Genomic DNA, 19,982 nt, shown 5'->3' on the forward strand with positions numbered 1-19,982 from the left:
TAGGATCCATCTCATGGTTTGCTTTGATTTGTGGTTTTACCCATGAAACTAAGAAATTAGAAATTGTTTTGGCCAAAAAAAAAAGAAAGTTAGAAATTGCCGAAACTGTTTCAAGATATTACTGTAGAATATGTACCTGGTGGTCAATTTACGGGATTTAAGATCTTATTATGGTAATATTAATATAATTGCAAAACCATTAGTTTGTCTTCTTTATGCCTATATCAAGAACCCACAAAATCAGCATATGACTAACTGTTTTCTTTATTTTCACTACGGTTCTTGGAAACTTACTTGAAATTAAGTTTTTTCCCCCCTGACCAAATGATGGTATTGTCCCTCCCTCACCCTCCCTCTAAACAAGAATACGACACACCGGCCCCCAGAAACAGATTTTTACTTGCAATTTGCAAACTGTTTGTTAGATAACAAGTTTCCTTGTGTGTGCGTGTGAAACCAGCAGAAAAACTTTCGCGCATTAAGAAATGAGGATTCAAAAATATAGAAAGAAAACCACAAGCAGCCATATATACATTAATTAGCATGAACAACTTGTCTTGATCAAGACATCAGTACAGACCATACACACACACACAAACATACATAAAACACTCGAGTCCACTCAAGGTTACGTTCAAGTTAAATTCACACCTTGCTATATATAACTTATATGAACACTCCAGGCTCCAGCTAATGCTGCGGATTCCATGAGACGCAATGCACCAAGTTCAAGTTGTCAATACAGATGCAGCCCCCTGCTAAGCCTGCGTTCCAAGGAAGATAGTTGAAGAGACCTTCTAATGCTGGCTTTCTCCCTCTTGATTGTGACAAGTTTATCATAAACACACCATGCGAAGCTTAGGAAATGATCCCTGTTCAACCCTTCATTGTAGCAACCCCAATAATTTGGATGATAGGTAACATAGTACCAAGCAGATGCTTTTGCCATCAGATCTTCCTCCCCATAATCTTCTGCACTTCCAGGGCTGTTGAACCAGGTTCTAGCTTCTTTTCTTAGGGATCTCACAGCCATTGTAATTGCTTCTGCATCCCTTCTTCTGGTAAAAGATTTGGACATTTTCATAATATTCCCACTCAGGATTTCAGCCTCGGTCTTGATGCCATAGTAATCCATCAAATTCCCCAACTTGAAGTCATAGTTGCTTTTGTGATAGAAAGCATCATCAACATAATCCATAAAGCCATCGACTTCCATATCAGAGTCATACGACTTTCTAGCCTTTTCCCAAGTGAAGACTGCGGTAGGGTTAGCTTCTGGTGCAATTTCTTTCACTTCCCTAAAAAGCTTTCCGATCACATTCACTGATTCATAGGTGGGTTTATCGGGTTTCTCCATGAAGTCTGGATATTCTTTGACATACAGCTCACGAGGTATAACAGCTGGGACACCAGTTTTGGGAAAGTCAACAGCAATCGAAAATAGCTTTGCAAGCTCAATGCATGGTTCAGCCATTGCCTTATTGGGCTCTCTATCTGCGAAGACAGTGTGGGCATTTGCAATTATTCCTAGACTGTCATTGACTAGATAGTTGACAAAGTATTCCTCAACCTCCTGCAACAGAAAAAGCAAGCATCTCAAAAGGTTATGCCTTAATTAATCTCGTAAGTGGATCTAAAAGCATAAGGCTCGCAGGAGCGGAATTACTAAAATTAAGGTTGGTTGAGTAATTACTAATTAATTTAAAGGGAAATAATAAATGTAAATAGAAATATAAAACAGAGGGGTCATAAGAGATATGAAATATTTATATCTTACTGCGCAAATTGGTAAATTTGGGTCTCCAAACTAGAAAAAAGCTAAAGAAAATCTCAGACAACTGAATTTCCACGAGGCAATCAATACAATAGCATAATTTCCGAACATAGGAAGACTAGGTAAACAGAAAGACTATAAGATTTCTTGTTAGACGGAGATAACATATTACAGCTGGCTCTTCCTAACAAAATCAGGAAAATATGTCGACTAATCCTACAAAATAAGAAATCCAACACCGGCGAACTCAGTCTGAGGAAAACCATTATGAGTACTCAAGAGGAAACCAGAATAATGATATTTTTAGGTCCTGAATGTCCAGAAACTAAGAAATAGTTGGTGGACTTTTTGCCACGTTCAACATTGTGTTGCATTTGCAGGTCATAGGCTGCTTTTCCTAAGGACTCTAGTATGAGACCAAAAGAAATCTTCAATGGAATTCCTACTCATACCATGGATGCAGCAATCATATTGGTCTACTATCTTCTCATGTCATCTCTTGGCTGTAAAAGCTGGTGCTGTAGTTCAACATTTCGGTGACATATACTTGTTTCTTTCCCCTTTAACTTTTTCTCAAAACGAAATGCCTTTGCATGAGTCATTGAATTAGGACCAAATGACCAAGAAACACATTTTACTACCCTTACATCATTGAAAAAAGTGAACTCCTATTGGCTTTATTTTATACCCCCTTAGTACATCAATCATACGTGTACAATTGTATGCTTATTAAGAAAAGAAAGATCATTTTTGAGGAAAACTGAGTATGAGGCATCTTTCAGAGTTTATGTATTTGTAAGCCTCAAATCATGACACTCAGAAATATTCTGAACTATATGTAAAATATGTTTGAACTAAAGCAAATATAGATGTTGTCGCACCCAAATCCTGGTCATCCCATAAAAAGGAAAGAAAGATGAGTCGCCACCAAAATTTTAAAAGGTTAATTTTGGAAATCTAAACAATGTGATCTAGGAAAACCGGATAGAGCTCAGGAGTCGATTGTGTGTGAGGAAAGTGTTAGGCATTAGTTCAAGAAAACGATTACCCTAAACCAACTACTCAAAATTAATATGGCTTTTTTGTTATATTTTAATTACCATAAAAAAAAGATAGAAACAAAGATTGTTTTTTAATTTAAAAAAGGAAAAAAATAAATTACTTATAAAGTTGGACTTGATTTAGGATAAAAACCTAGGGCCTACGTATCTTTTAGAGGGATCAAAGCCCACGTAGTTTGGGGATAAAAATACGTGTCACTTTGTTGGTATTTTTTAGAAAATATTTATTCAATTAAAAAAACATGATTTTTATGGGTTGTTATTTTTTTTAATATATGAAAACAATTTTTGTATTTTTATTTAGAAAATATTTTTTGAAATAAATTTTGGATTACCCTTCCTGTGGAGGTTCCCATAACCTCACACAGAAGAATAATCATTCGAACCTGTGGGGATCCTAAAACTCCCACATGATTCTAAAAAACATTTTGAGATTACATATATACATATTTACAAAGGGACTTTTTATTTTATTATTTATTTATAAACACAGGGCCAAAATTATTTTCTTTCTTTTTATTTCAAAAAGAAAATTTGCACAACCACAACTACATGGGTATTCGTGCAGAGACTTTCATAATCTCACACGGTTTACTAATGAATCTAGATACTTGTGGAAGTTTTGAAAACCTCACACACGGTATAGATTTTAAAAAAAGAAGCGCTTTCGAAACAAAAAGAAAGAACACTCAAAAGTAATTCAACATGAAAATCAAGTTAAACATAATAGATAGGAATGAAAATTCATACTTGATGATGCACTTATCAATTGGCTTAAAAAAGAATACATTATATAATAAGCCAATAATAAAAAACTATATATACATATTAGCACAATGACATGGACAAAAATAAAATAAAAAAGAGAAGAAAGTAGATATCAAAGTGAATATATATGGGAGATAATAGATAACGGCATATTTTGAACAAATCAAAGAGAATGAGAGTATTGAGAATTAACTAAAATCATGTTTGATTCAACCCTCTAGCCATCATTGTTCAAGTGCACAAATGTGATAATAACTACAAGAGTGTAGGCTTACCTTAGGTAGAAAAAAGAAGAAGATGAACAATGAACTTTTCTCTAGTTAGGTCTCTTCTCTCTTTCCCCAACCCACCTCATTATCATGAAATAAAATAATCAAAAAGCTCTCTACCTTGCCTCCTTTTTCACCGGAAAATTCTGAATGCCTTCCTTTAACCTCTACTCTCTTATTTATAGGCTCCACCTAGGATTTTTCAATTTTTCTCTAATTTTTGTTTTTTAATTTTCCTCAATTATGACTCATAATGTAACTTCCTATTTAAGCACCAAATCATCATCAATTGTGATTTTTTATTTTAATTTTCGTTTTTTAGAATTTTCACAATTATGACCCTAAAAGATATTTCTAAATTGAGGAGTTAATCATCTTAAATGAGAAATTTTTACTTCATTTTCTGATTTTTCTTATTTTCCTTTTTAATGTGTCCACCTCACATTTTTTAAATTAGATGTCAATTGGCTCTTAATTCTTATATTTTATTTTATTACTATTCATTGTAAAAGGGATATTCTTATTTAATTTTCTTTTTTTGATTTGCCACATGGTAGATTTCTCAAACTTAACCTTCAAGAAAGAATAAAGGAGGATATTAATCTTTTATTATTCTTTTTTTTAATTTCATTTATATTTAATATTTTTTGTGGGTTTCGGACAAAATTGAGTGTTCACATATGTGAAACCCTCCTTAACAAGGTGAACATGGTCCAGGCTAATGGCGATACATTCTTTGCAGTATTGGCGATGAGAGGATCATAGAAAAGTGACTCAATATGGACTCATTAGACATGATCAATTCCAATGAAATCATGGAAAATAGTCATGACATAATGACAGCAAGAGGATAGTTGAATCCAAGAGAACAATACCTCCATCATGACATCATGATCCAATTGTACGCTTTGGGCCGGAGTATAATCCATTGGTGGGATTTGGCGCGGTGGAATTAACTCAGGGTCCCAGCAAACGAAGTAGATGTCTCCATCGAGATCACTTCCCGAACACTCATTGGGATGAGGTCTTGTATCGAAAGTCAATTATGGCATCAGCAGACAAATTACAAAAGTAAATTTAAAATATCCAAGACAATACCAAGGAAAAAAGCCACATCAACTTACTAGAGAATTCATTGACAAATAACTTAACAAACATAGCTGTGAAAATATTCAACGCCTCATTAAATGAAATGGTTTATGACATGATCTAATCATACTCCAGACTTACTTCGACATAAACAGAATGTTGCAAAACAGGTCAGGTATATTCCGGTGCATGTAAGACAGAAAATAGTTGAGAATAGAAATATTTTAATAGCATGTATAGTGCGTGCATGCACACATGTATATCTTCTGCATACACTATGATTTGAGCCCACATATGTTCCTATAAAATGATATCAACTGTGTAAAGTAATATAAATGCAATGAAATAAGCTTACCTGGATCCTTTCTGAGGGAAAACAACACAATCGACCATGTGATGAAGAGCTGGTACATCAACAGCCTTCAAAACACGCACATCACCGGGATGCAAGCATGGGTTTTTGGCAACAACTACCTTACCTGTAACTATATAAGATCTCTCAGAGCCATATGCAACAGAATCATTAGACCATGGCATGAAGCTGTTATCAGAATATTGCACAAATACTTGACCATATTCCAAGGTTCTCGTTTCATCTAGGCATCCCATCATTGCTCTTCCGTTTGGCAAAAAAATTCTAGTTTTGCGTCGCAATTCCAATAGCTTTGATGCCCTGAATGTTTGCAGCATCATTGAAAGAAAAGGTTCTGCATCAGGCTTATAACCGCAGATGAGCATCTCCTTCAGAATATGAGATATCTCCCCAGCAGACATCAAGTCCAGAGCCTCCTGTGCCTTTAATGAATCTGTTAGCAACGAGTTCAGTTGGTTTATAGCTTCCTTCTGCTTTTTCTCAAAAACATGATCCTTGACACCAAGAGTAGACAAGAGCGTGATTATCTGCCGATTCAGATAACAAGGCTGAAATTTACTACATGCCAAGACATCTAGTTTTGTATTATCCGATTCATACTTGAGCATGCTCCTCCTCAGAGATAATTTCACCGACGATGTCGGGTCAACAGCCACAACCCCTTTGAACCCACCATATCGAATCTGAAAGGCAGATGGAGTGGATGATTTATGGCCACATTTCATAGCCACTTTCCTCGCAAATTTAGCAGAAATCTTCCCTATCCCATCAGAGAAAATATGGTCAATTCCATCACGTCTTACCACCACATCAGGAATCATCTCAGTTTCATCCTGGCTAACACTCAAAGTTTCAGTAGATGAACCAAAAGATTGACCCAGTCTAGCAGCATATTTAGCTACATTTCTAATGGTGCGAAAATTCCCCATCCACTCTCTAATGGCAGCAGCATTAAGTCCACACGTTGTAGGAGCAAACATCCATAAAGAATTCTCCCGCAACTGACTTGAGTGAGAATGCTAGAAATTCAAACTTTTTATCACCAATTACTATGCCATTTCTAAGAATGGAAAGAATTCTAGCATATATCTCAGTTTTCCTTTGCTCGCTAGAAGAGGTACGAGGAGATAAATCTGTTGAAAACAGTTTATCCAACTCCTCATCAACGAATGAAACACGTAGGAAGTTATTAATGAACTGATGGAAATGGCGAAGGACACGATTTGAGACATTAACCTCTGGGCCGCAGAAATACACTTTACAAGGGGTAATCTGAACCCTGGGAACATACACCAAGCCATTATCTAAGGATATGGAAGGGGACCGGGAAGGATCCCGTGATGCACGGTACTTTCTGTACTGATCAATGATCCACTTTGAGGGGTCAGAGCAGAGTTCCTTTGAATAAAACATTTTCTCTAAAGCATGTTCAATGAAAGCACGATTCATTCTACGTGGATCAATCAAACGATAGAAGCCACTATCTAGTGCTGGACCTGCAAGACATCCATGCTGAAGCAATGAGTTAACTTTGAACAGGATCTCATATGGTATGTCAATTCCCTGAGGAGGAGCAACAATAGGGACTAGACTCGAATCGCTAGAAAAAGGAAGTCCTTCCTCCAAAGAGAACTTGCTCCCACTTTCCTTGTAATAAGCAAAGTTTTCCCTGAAATTTGGAAGGTGTCCATGTGAAGGAAGCTGCAAGTATAGATGAGAAGACTGCCCAATACAGCTAAAAGGAGTGAAATCTATTGCCCGGATCCATTGATCATCAGAAACATCTTTACAATAGTTGAGAGAAGGATCTTCGAATATACTCCCTGAAGTACGCACATCCTTCTCAAATATTCGAGGAGCACCAAATAGCTGACAGTTGAAGAGAAATTGATAAAGATACAAGATTCATCTGAAGTCATGTATGCAGAAGAATACAAATAACAACAATATGCAATTACGCAATATATGCCATCATATGAATTAACAAGAACCCACCTTCATGTATGAAAAAGTAAGTTTCACTAACAACCCAGAGAACATAAGCTTGGACAAAGTCTCACAAGCATTACTGTGCTCTGTTATATAAGTATATGAGCTTTAGGGGTTGGCCTTACGTTATATTTTCCTAGTACTTGTAGAATGTCTTCACTCTTATCTTATGACAGGCAGTGAAAGCTATGCATAATCTGAAAGGCTTTGTTGCATAAGAAAGGCAGGAAAGAGAGAGAAAGAGAGGGAAACAGAGGGAAATAGAGAGAAGGGAGGGGGAGAGAGAGACAGATGAGAGCAACGAGAGAAAACAGAACTTGATTCATCATTATTCCAAAGCCCCGTTACAGCTTAACTCACCCCTCTATTCATAGCCTATTACCCTTGACCCCAATTAACTAAATAATCCTGACTACTGGTTACCCCTTAACTAACCATTTATTTATCACATATCAATACCAATACCTAACGTATAGAGGCAGTTAGAGGAAGGAGGGAGGGGACAGAAGAGAGAAAGAGAAACCAAGAGACAAGAAAGTAATCAATAACTGAATTTCTAATCAGGCATGAGTCTGACTTTCTCATACAACCTCCTCTTATAGGTTATTAATCCCGAGTGGCTATTAACTCCTAATGCCTGTCAACTAACTAACATAGGTATACTTAATTTGCAAATTACACATCAGGCTTCCTCCTTCAATAAATTATACACGTAAGCATGTATGCATCCATGCATGCACACAAATTGTGGTTGTATGCGTATATGCCACAAACAAATCTGATAATGAAAAACGAAGTAAGTCTTCTACAAGTGCAGCTTCAAAATAGTAAAGTAAATCTAATGGTGTAGCATTTATTCACTACTATCAATTTAATTTCTCGAGCAGAATTATTTGAATCAGTATTCCTTTTCCTTTCTTGATTTGTTATGTGTCAGAAATCAGACAATCTAGAAGTTTTATATTCTGTTTTCCAGTTATTACCTTGAATGTATTAGTTTCATTTCACCATTATTTTTGTGGCAAGAAAATGAACCCTTAACTTCTACCAAACTTCATCCCATCCTTGCCATTTAAGTGCAGCAGGCCAAGTGGCTTGTTTCTATCACAATCTGGTTGGTGTTCTTGTAACTATCACTCCAGTAACAATCTTTTATTACATCCACCATAACAGTATAAGAAAATAAATTATATGCTTTTAAAGTTCAAATTACTACTAAATAAGTTATATTTGACAACCTGAATCAGAAGATACTCTGCAGTTTCACCACGCGGACGATGCAGCTCAATCTGCCAGATGTTTTCATAGGAAAGCTCAAGCTTGTAATCCATCCCCCTATAGGACAGAAGGAACTGTATCTTTCTCATTCCAATCCCAAAGTTTACTTCCTTAGTAAAAGCTTTCCATAAATTATAGAATCTTTCCTTCGAGATCTGGCAGCCAAAATGCAGCTTCACATCCTCCAAGCTATGCAAAAATTTTACTGGCTTTTGCACAATATCTTTTTCCAGTTCTCGGGCCTTAAGATAGGAATTCCTATACCATATGCTTTTGGCTGGCCTCGAGATGAGATAAGAAGCATTCTTTGCTTCTTTGAATTGAATGATAGCAATTGCTCTTGGAACTTTACCTTTGCCTTGCCTTATCTTAATAGCATAGACAGTATCTTCACCGGTAATCTCCTCTACAAACGGCTTTACTGTGGACACAGAAACATCAAAAGGGAATCCATACAGCTCGATTGTTCTACCCATCCTATGCCAGCTCTTCGAAATTTCCTGTATTGGGAAGATGAAATGATAACCAACAAGGAAAAAACGACGGAAAAAAAAAAAAATTTACTGTGATTCACAACAGGAGTATGTTAAAGATGAAATGCAAACAAATTTTTCAAGCATATTTCATGATGAGCAATGGGGAACAATAAGAAATATTTCAACAGAAGGCCACGTCAGGTAGCGAACACAAAAGAGCTTTATGAATCGTTAAAGGTCGGAATGCTGTGAATCATCATTTCTAGCAAAACTTGTCCCATAAAGCAAATCAGAAGAGTTGGTGATACAGTATCTTACAGTCTAAACAAAGAACCAAACTTAGATGGACTTTTGGACCAAAAAAAAAAAAAAGCCTTAGATAGAGACTGATCTTCTAAAATAAGAACTCAGGATGTAATTTTTTAGTTCAGACTTACCTTCGTGAAAATAGTATTGCAAAAAAAGTAACCAGATAGTGCAATTCATCTGATTTTGAATTTGATGGAGCAAAGATTTGACTGATGAAGATGGAAGTTCTCAAGTGAATCATAATTGAGGATTCAAAGACCGAGTCAGCTTAAAAGAAGAAAATCAATTAACCAGGAAATACAGAACAATTTACTCAATAATGGGTTTTAAAAGGTAACCAATGAAACACATGCTCTTGGTGAAGCTTGGAGTCATCTGCTGAGCATTGGAAAAAAAAAGAGAGTGAATATAGCAATGGTCAAAGGTTAAATCTCAGAAGGTACAAGATGCAACCCGATCTTAGAACAAGTAAGAAAGAGATTTATGTTCACAAACTTCTAAACAGAAAAGTCATTCCATTCCAGCCAAGCGGATCAAACGGGTCGACCGAAGAGGTCCAATTTGTATTCAAGGGAAACTTCTTTTTTCAAGAAAAAAAACTTTTCCTTTTGTATTAAGTTAAATCACCACGAGCAAATTTTAGAGCAACCCAGCAAAGCACCAAAGCAGAAAAGGAAAAACACTCTGAACATCTAATGACACACCAACAAGACAACTAATCCGACATATCCAAAATTCTCGAATAAAGAAAACGAGAAAGAACCCAACAACGTGATATTTCAGGCAGAAACGTAATATTCTTGCAAGAGTAGTGATCAGCCGTGCACCACAAATTTGCATGAATCGAAGTAGAGAGCAGTCGAGGTTTGAGTTAGTGATCACTCATCATCCATCAAAATGCAAAAAGATAATCAAAATCCAGAACTGAGTCTTACCAGAGCAATCACGAGGCAAGGGATCCAACAACAGAGAGAGAGAGAGAGATATAAATTCTTGTTCTTCACTCGTCAACTGGAGTCAACACTCACCCTCTTGACTGCTACTCAGTATTCATCATTGACAGATTTCCACTCTTCCTTTCTCCCCACTTCTCTCTCATGGCACGTCGAAGGAAGCTGCCTATAAATAAAGGGAAAAAAGTTAACGAGAAGTCAGTCAAGAAAGCAAAATAAAAAAGTGAAGAAAATAAGAAATGATTCTATGCGTTTTTAGTTTTTAGTTTTGAAAAATTAATAAAAGTTTTCTATTAAAAAAAATTAATAAAAGTATCTAGATTTTATTTTAATTTGGGATCACGGAGGCACGCTCCTGGTTCGCCGAAAGCAGTCCAACATCGACAATAATCGTATTGACGATGGCTGAAGACGCATGTAAGGTGATATTACCATACCACTATACCACCAAGAAAGAATATAAAATTAATTTAGTTTGTTTGAATTAATATCTGTAAAAAATGATTTTATTTCAATTTATTTTTACAAATCGATATTAAACAAAAATCAATTAATATAATATGATTGATGTTTGAATATGTTTTTTTTAAAAAAATTAGTTGGATCTAAATTTGTTTAGAATAAAATCAAAAACTCATTACTCTAATCCCGTTTAAAGAGTAAAGAAAATGTATTACAAAATATATATATTGAATAAGAATAAAATTAAAATTTTTATTAAATCTTAAGATAGAGTTGCGAAATATGAGTTTTTGGGTTTCTTAAATAAATAATTAGAGCAGTAACTTTGGTTTTTTTCCCAGGTGGGAACCGTTATTTTAGGAGAGACGAATCCGGAATTAACATTTTTTCCAGGCCAAAAAATAAAAAACACAGAGAGAATCTCTTAAGGATTCCGCGAATGGGGATGCACTGGTCCGTACAGATGGGTCCCAGCCTTGGAAAGCAAATCTATGATCAGTGAAGCGAAATTTCGACCAGGCAATAAAGAAAGAGAATGTTTATAGTTTATTTATTTATTTATTTATTTTAATTTTTATTGGGATAAAGCTATATTCCTCTTACGCTAACATAGTACTTAGTTATTAAATTAATTTTAATTCTAAATATAAAACTTGTTTTTTATTTTTATCAGTTTTTTTTTAAATTATTCTTGTTAATACTCCTTTAATCTCAACCAATTAGAAAAGAGAGGAGGAATATGAAAAAAGATGATTATGATATTTTAGGAAAAACATATCATATTTTTATAATTAACTAACTTATCTATCTTTTTTAATATAATCAAATTAATTAAATAAGTTTATATTAAATATCGAATGAGTATAATTTATGTAAAGTTCTATTTCATTAAGAACAAGTTTTTTCTTTTCTTTTTTAGTAATAAGAGCAAGGTTTATTGTAGATAAAAGAGTAAGAAAGACCCTTGAGCTGCTTGCTGGCTTATTCCTTTTAAAATTTTTCCATTCATTCAAGAATGTGATTTTTTTTCAATTCCAAAAATATGGAAGAATTGGACAATCGAAGAATATTCCCATATAATATCCAAGACTAACTTCTAATTTTTTTTATTATAAAAGCTATGATTTTATCATTAATAATTTAACGAGGTACTTATACAAATCAGAATTAAAAATTTAATTTGTTTTACTGATAATATTAGGTTATTTATGGTTTTGATTTCTTACGACTTGTATTGAATTAACTATAAAAAATATATATCTTCACTTATATTAATTTAAAAATAAAATCTGATTTATTAGACATGGCACGTGTAATTGATAGACATGGGACAGTCTTTACTCTTTGCCATTTATTTGCTCATTTGTTATTCCAATTTGCCCATTTATATTTATATATATAAACAGGATTTATAGCCAATAACATACAATTCATTCATCTATTTTTCCTTTTTTTTCTTTAAGAGCGGAAACACGTTTAACTTTTCATGTAAAAATATAATCATTTTTTTATTATTACTTTTTTTGCTTTAGGGAAAGTTAATGAGTGAAGCAAGCTAGAGAAGAATCTCATCCATGGAGTAGAGATGAAAATAAAGAGCAGAATAAGCCATAGCCCATGAGGGAAGACTCCTTGGTGATGAAGAAGTATTATCTCTGGTCAAAAAAAAAAAAAAAGGAACTTGGCGATGAAGTATTGAAGGGGCCCATATATTCCATTTCATTCTTCCTCCTTTCTTCCTCCTCCATCATTTCATTCTTTTCTTGTTCCACGCAAAGATCAAAAGCAATCTCCTCACCTTATATTATATATATATATATTATTAAAAGTTAAAAAAGCATGAAAATGAGAGAGAAAAGAGCCAATGATTTTTCTAAACCGTGCCTTATTTATTAATTCGTCCATGAGGGCTTATAAAAGAACAAATGAATGAGACAGTCTAATAAATCCGAAGTGAATCTACAATAATTGTGATTGGGAACGTAAACAAAATAGTACTAGAAAAACTATCCTGCATGAAAATGACCAAGTAAATCGTAGTAACCCACCCCCATTTAATTTCATTAATACCCTCCCTCGAGCTCAGGATCTCGTGTTTGACATTTAATTTTCCTGTTGATCAGTGCATATAGGGTTATGAAGAAAAATGAAATAGCCTAATAAATACAAAATCAGTCCACATTAATAATAATAATAATCACAATAAATGTGATGATCGTTAACTACTGAATAAGAAATTACTACAAGGTAATCATAATTCAATTACAATTAGATGTTGCATTTGGAGTTCACTTCTAAAGGCTTGTTTCAAGCTGCTTTTTATAAGCAAACACGTAAGTTGAAATAAAATTATTCTTATATATTATTTACTTTATATTTCATAAATTATTATTAGAAAGCTGCATTTAAAAGGTTCCAAATAAATTTAGACAAAATAAATAAGAAATAAAAAAGAAAGTTCAACTGTTAGTTGGCCCGAAAAAAAGAAAAGAATTACAATGAGGCCTCAAGCAAGAAAAACAAGTCTCAGAAGTTGTCATTCTCACTATAAAACTTGTCATTATAAGTTGTTGAGGTTGTTACTGAGACTTTTTGGTAATTATTTCTTTTCTATAAGACTTGATTGTAATTCTCCAAAAAAAAAAAAATTCGGCCATTGACATGTTTGGCATCCAATAAAAATAACCAATTTGATGGTTTTTTTTTTCCTGGGGGAAATTTGATGGATTAATTTGTAGGCCATTGGATGATGATAACTACGTGACAGAAAATATTGAATCACCATAATTGTTAATTATAAACTTTAAGTAAAAAAAAAAAAAACTTTAAGTAGAGGCTAGTCAAGGTCAAAAAACATAAATAAGTGGTTGGCTTAAAAAAAAAAAAAAAGCCGGGCATCAGAGTGTGAAAAGAGGCATCCTAATCCCTGACACAACTTTGGCCATTTCGCATGCTTGCTTTTGGGAAAGAGTCACATCTGCTGCATCAGCATGTACGAATACGATAATGAATCCCCCCTCCCTCGGCAATTGGGATTCAAGGAACCATTCATTTTACGTTATGGAATTGAGAATCCTATTTGATGGCCAAAAGCAATATTGCTATCCAAGTGATTCATCCATAATGAAGCAAAAGTTGGAAAGTAAATCTAATACATGATGTCTGCTGATTATTCTAACGAGCCCCAAGTAGTGATCTGGTCTCCAAAGTTAAGCAGCAGCATTTTTATAATGAATTACAATTAGCTGGGGCATTTTGCAAAGGAGCATCTTGAAGAGGTACAAGCTTTGCTCGTCCACCATACTCTTCAGGCAGAATCTCTTCTCCTATCTCTCTTACAAACTCTCTCCTCTCCTCCTCACTGCTTACTATCACAATCTGCATTCACAGCAAATACAAACATCCTCAGCGTTTTCAATCATTTCTAACAACTATAACAATGCAAATGAAATATGCCATACATGTGCTCCAAAAATTGTTTGAGTCATTCTCTCTTCAAATGTATGTACGTATATGTGTATGAGTACGCACGTATGGATGGATGTAGATGATTCATTTTTTAAAAAATTAAAGGGCTGATACTAACAGTCAGATTACAGAAGGAATTAAACCTGAAAGCCTGCAACCTACCACTTATAAGGAGGTTTCATGCCACTAGGCTAGAGGTCATCCAATTTAGTCAGGCTACTCCACTTTCATTATGGAAATTTACTTAAGACATTGTTATAATAGTACTTTGGAATTAAGTAAGCTAATTAAACTTACCATAAAAAGGTAAAAAGAAACTAATTAAGCAAAATATCACTTTCTCCTACAAAGGTATTACTGCACCAGCAATTTTGTTTTATTTTTTCTCTCTCTTTTTTCCGGCTTTGATTGCAGTTATGTGATTTCTATGCAGGCGTGTATGAGGGGAAATGTCACTAGGCAATTTCTATACTGGTATCACTTTTGAATGAGAACAAGCTGCCTGCACCCATGATAAATTCTGGACTTCAGATGGATAGATACCTTTTCCAGTGTAGCCTTCTCTAGAAACCGAGAAACTAGTCTCCAAACCGCCACAAAAAACTGGGGCATGTGGACTAAATAGCACTTTGCAAGACGTTCAGGATAGTATGCCTGACATTTTGACAAAAGGTAACAACAAATGAAGTCAGATCTGACGAGCTAACCCATTACAAACCCCTGAGACTCAAGATTGCAACATGGAAATTCTGACTTTAGAATACTTCAATCAATGACCAGTTTATAAATCAGATTATTTCCAGATGAAAAGGTTTAAAGTTGAAAAGGAGGAAACCAAATGACAACATGTCTTGGCATTTATCACATTCATCACACATTTATCTATGACCACATAAAATTGCAAGGAAGAAGACAAGGCAAGTCACCTGTAAAAATTGAAATCCTGTGATTAACCCGCGAGCATCAATGTTTTTATATGTGATATGCTGCAGATCAAGGATCCCAATCAACTTTTCATTTCCTCTTTCCCTTTCTTTGATGGCACTAAGCACCAAAAAAATTTAAAATGATTAATTCCTCAGTTTTCTACGAGAATGAAACAGAAAGCACAGATAACAAGATAATGGAAGCTATGAGGGTTTTTTTCCTCCCAAAAAAAAAAAAAAAACGAATGTGCTGAGTTATTGATGGAATATAGGTTTTGAGATACTATGGATTTTTCTCTGAGATAATTAGGATTTCGTGTTTATTAACATCTTCTTTTAGATTTGACTTAAATTAGGATTTAGATTATTCTTAAATAAATTACCTGAACTTTTACAGTTTTATCTAATCTTTTAGGATTTGTTAGATTTAGATTAGATTATTATTTTGAATAATTGTGCCTAGGAGTCTATAAATAGCCCAAAGGTCTTCTGAATTGTTTGAACTTTTCGGTGATTCAAATAAGAAAGTGAATCTTTGAGTTTTCTGTGTTCCTCCGTTTTCTTCTGTTTCTCCCTCCTTTCTTTCTCTTCTCTCTGTCCCCTTCCCTATTTCAGATCGCTTACTTTCTAAAGAATGGCAAGCTTTTATAATGACAAAACAAGCACATATAAACTAGACAACTTCAAATGAAAAATCAACTACCAAGCAGTTTCTCCTATTGATGTGTTAAATTTACAATGCTTCAAGAAACAACTTAAAATATGTCGCAAACTTTCAAAAAAATGCAAAGAAAAGGTGCGGTATGGGCTTCAAGAGTGGTCCATGGCTCTCACTTGTTTGTTAACCATAGTAATCCAACGATGATTCTCTGATTTTGTCACCTTATTGGATGTGAACTCATATGTAATTAAGAAAAATCTCCTAGTCTGAAACAACTGTAGCTTTCAGGTCCCTGTTTTCTGTTGCCTCCATCACAGTATGGAGTATGGACACAGTCTCCATAAATATCATAATCATGGTTATTTAGCAGCTTCAGTAGTTCAGTTACAATTATTTTCTAAACTGATTTTGTTATCTGAAATGCTACCAAAAGTAACGATGAAGATGTTCATCATATTTATTATAACAGTAAGTATGGTCATGCTACCATCCAAAATAAATTATTTCTAAAAATTGGTAAGTGAACCCTGTAGCAGTAAAAATAAAGAGTACCTTGCAATTGTCTTGTCTAGTAAATGAACAACAAATTCTGCACCAAAAGACAAGAGAAAAGCATCAGCCATAAGCTATCCTGAATAAAGGTCTAAATTCAAATATTTTTAGTCATTTATCTCGTTGAGGTAATATCCTCTTTCTAATGTTTACCAGACAAGAATTTGAAAATGAGAAGTGAAAGAAAGTAGGAAGAAATGAGAATCAGAACCCCTGATGATATAATTTCCAAGTTGTGATCATCAACTCCAGTAATGTGGCAACCATATATTGACTTAATTAATTGGAAACTTTTAAGAAAAGAATCCCGGATGGCAATTCTGCCTGTAAATTTCATTGGATAAGTTTCCCTATATCATAATTACAACCTAGTGGACTAAGAAACATTAAATCAAACAACAACCAGAGAAGAGAATTTAAAATGAAGTGAAAGAAAACTTGTAATATGGTACGTATCTGTAGCATCTGAGAACTTAAACTAATTTTTTCACCTTGATAACTGATCATGCTGTGACATTCAAAAATGAACCTGCTTTCTCATGCTTGAGCTGAAAACTTATCAGTTCCCTTTCTCTACTTAGTTACAACCCAAACAACAAGTCTTTTCCTGAAAAACTGATAGTTCATCAACAGCCTACTAATTCAACCTTGAAATGAGATTATTTAAGCTGTCAAGATCCTAAACTTTCAGACTGTTCTAACTGTCAACATTATGTAAACATAAACTATGGTCTTTGAACCCTTTCTTGTAAGTTCCTATGTAGAACCTTGATTTTAAGATGTCATAGCCCAGGAAATTCTATATGTACACAAGTTCCTCTACCCGACATTAAAGATAGTAACATTCACAACAGGCCATGTTCTCGCATATTATAGTTCTCATTGTCTTAAATAACTTCAAACTCTATATATTCAACATAAACTTTAAAGAATATGATAACTAATTTTCAGGTAAACCGATACCGCTAGTTATTCAGGCAGAAAAAATTGTCACAAACCAGACCAGTTTCATGATCTCATATACATTTAGAACAGCTGAATGACAATAGATAAAACGCAAATGTTCGTATCAAGGACAAACTTAAGGGTGCAAACACGTCTCAAGCCCTCGAGCTGACGCTCGAGCGACTCCGCATGTTGCGCCTCAGCGCATCCGTTTTCTTGCTGGGAGAGGAGTGTTATTAATAGCAGGCAGAGCAAATGAATAGATTATGATAAGATTAAAATCAACATATGAAGGATTTAGAAGTGATTTTTTAATGGACAAGGAATAAAGAATAAGCAGTTCTTTAACTTCCACTGTTGAAATGACTTAAAGGTGATAAGAGGAAAGAATAAGGCAACAAATGACAGTTTTCCAAATAGATACCCAAGAGTTTCTGAGGAAATATAAAATTAGGATGCGGCAAATAGAGTGGCTTAGACCCTTAGATCCATGCAGCCCAATAAACTCACCATTACTGACATGTTCGTTTTTTTCATCTTACAATTAACAATAGCCAAATATTAAGAGCAAAATAAAAGAAAGAACTGTGTCTTGAACTACAAAAATTGAACAAAAAAAGACAAATACTATACGACAGATGGTTAGGCTCATTTATTAAGTGACACATCCTTCGGGCCCCCCAATCTTCTGAATAATAGCACACCTATTTTCAACCACAATATTTAATGCCACCAGTGGAGATCAGATGGTGGCCCAACTTCTCATCGCAAATACCAGCAATAACGCTATTGGTAATAAGCATACCTCTAGAATTAGTAACCAACCAGCCACATAAAATATTGTATCTCTCGGCTATCTATGCATGCAATTTTATGAACACCATAAGGTAATTCGAGCGGAACCAACCAATCACATAATAATAGGCGATCATACGGGTGACAGAACGACTCAAGAAGAAGGAACAAAGGAGAAAGTAAAGGAAAGTAGACGGAATGAATCCATTGAGTCACTGACAAATTTGTTAGAAGCTTTAATTAAGACATGTTCATCCGAGGGACCACTGAGAAGATAAAATAACCCAAAAAGGTAAAAGCATCTTAAACTGACTAGATTAGAATCAAATTTCTAAAAACTGCAAGAGTAAAGTAACTTATTTAGCAATTTAACCACGAGTAGAATATTATGTGTAAAAAAACTTAAGGCAGGAAGTTAACTCTTGAATTGATTCTGATCCTTGGGAGGAAAATGCTTCCTTCCTTGGATGATCAACAAGGGGTATTTATCCTTGCACAAACCCTGCAAGAAGACTTTTCTCCCTTCCAGTTCATCTGGAACTTCAGATTCTGAAATGAAACCACTGGGCACCATCTTAGCCCTCCACTTCTGGCACTGAACAAACATCTTAGCTGCTTTGTCCGGGTCCATTGATCGAGCAATCAAGAACCTCACAAGTGTAGGATCCCCATACATCTGCAAATTTAAAACCCATGAACAACAACAACAACAACGACAAACAAAAACAAAATTGAGTTTTGCGCGACCTCAGCAGAAGAACCAAGCTTCTCAACTGATTTCCTCATCTGGGTCAGTGCAAATTCTTGCCCTTCTTCCATTTGGTGCTCGAGCAAAGCTTACAAGGCTAATTAAAACTGATGGGGTCGTCCTCAAGCTAGGAGAGCAGAACCCAGAAAAAAAAGCAAGAAGAAGACACTTGCAAGTTTTGACCCAATTTTCAGAAGGACAAGTTGATGCATTCAAACTTGAGAGGAAGAGAGAGAGAGAGCGTGTGTGGCCAAGGCCTACGGAGTAGGAGGATTTAATTTGCCTTTGACAAAACGGAAGCTTGGCGGGCAATAAGAAGACGACGAAAGGCGGGGAATCGATCAAGATAGAGAAATCAGTGTAGGGAAAAGAAAGAAGACGTTAAAGAATAAATATCAAGTTTAAGATATTTTTAGTTTTTTTATCGACTTGAATTAATGAATTCATCATGGGCAATCGAGGATTGTCAGTCAATGGTAAGCTGGTAACCAGAGCTAAGCGTCGTGAAACACGTTACTTCTTTAATCTTATTTATAAGAAATTTTTAACATATTTTATATAGATAAAAAAATTTTAAAATTTTGAAAATTTTTATTTAAAATTTAACAACTTTTCATGTTTATCCTATTTAATATATATTATATTTCATATAAACAAAGTCAACATAATAATAAATAAAGGGTAAAATTAAATATCTATATAAAAAATTTCTTCAATACCTTATAAATAGGATTAAAAAATGTTTTCTTTTTCTGTTTATAAATAGACTAAAAAATATTCTCTCTTTGTTTTATCAATATGATCAGAGTTTCCGCCCTTTTTGCTTTTTCTTTTTGCCAACATATTATTATTACTATATTAGAAGACATATTTTCCAAAAAAAATTTATATTTCAATTTTATAATACAAATTTTTGAAAAAATAAATAATTAATATTTTATAAAAAAGGGATCTAACAAATAAAAAAATTACTTGATCGACTGATCCGTGTTAGTTGAGTTCATTTCCTATTGATCCATGGTTCTTATTATAAAGTCTTTTGCAAGTAGTTAAATTTTTCAAAAATGTTTTTGAGATTTTCTAACT

The 19,982-nt window shown here is 34.3% G+C and overlaps 2 protein-coding genes across 2 annotated transcripts; both read right to left on the reverse strand.

Annotated features, from left to right (window-relative positions):
- Positions 1–502: 502 nt before the first annotated feature.
- Positions 503–9,077, reverse strand: LOC114724883 (RNA-dependent RNA polymerase 1-like). The gene is given in 5 exon segments (XM_028911337.1): positions 503–1,573; positions 4,748–4,898; positions 5,317–6,344; positions 6,346–7,203; positions 8,562–9,077. Coding segments are annotated over 5 exon segments (3,390 nt in total). The 3' UTR covers positions 503–736.
- A 4,775-nt stretch (positions 9,078–13,852) lies between these two features.
- Positions 13,853–19,205, reverse strand: LOC114724885 (SEC14 cytosolic factor). Its single transcript, XM_028911339.1, has 6 exons — positions 18,896–19,205; positions 18,569–18,824; positions 16,409–16,445; positions 15,196–15,313; positions 14,813–14,923; positions 13,853–14,179 (listed from the first exon to the last, which is right to left on the reverse strand). The coding sequence occupies exons 1-6, from the start codon at positions 18,965–18,967 to the stop codon at positions 14,027–14,029; spliced, it is 747 nt and encodes a 248-aa protein (XP_028767172.1). The 5' UTR covers positions 18,968–19,205; the 3' UTR covers positions 13,853–14,026.
- Positions 19,206–19,982: the final 777 nt, after the last annotated feature.

This window comes from Neltuma alba, unplaced genomic scaffold (assembly GCF_004799145.2).
Source record: "Neltuma alba isolate B1F8T4 unplaced genomic scaffold, ASM479914v2 tig00012201_pilon, whole genome shotgun sequence".
Taxonomy (NCBI): domain Eukaryota; kingdom Viridiplantae; phylum Streptophyta; class Magnoliopsida; order Fabales; family Fabaceae; genus Neltuma; species Neltuma alba.

What these genes read in the sequence shown, in the direction of transcription:
- LOC114724885 (XM_028911339.1), bottom strand. Translation starts at nt 18,967, where the DNA reads ATGGAAGAAGGGCAAGAATTTGCACTGACCCAGATGAGGAAATCAGTT. An exon ending in GGATCAGAATCAATTCAAGA is followed by an intron (nt 16,446 to 18,568) that starts GTTAACTTCCTG and finishes CTTTTGGTGCAG; the next exon opens with AATTTGTTGTTCATTTACTA. An exon ending in AGAAGGCTACACTGGAAAAG is followed by an intron (nt 14,180 to 14,812) that starts GTATCTATCCAT and finishes CTGTGAATGCAG; the next exon opens with ATTGTGATAGTAAGCAGTGA.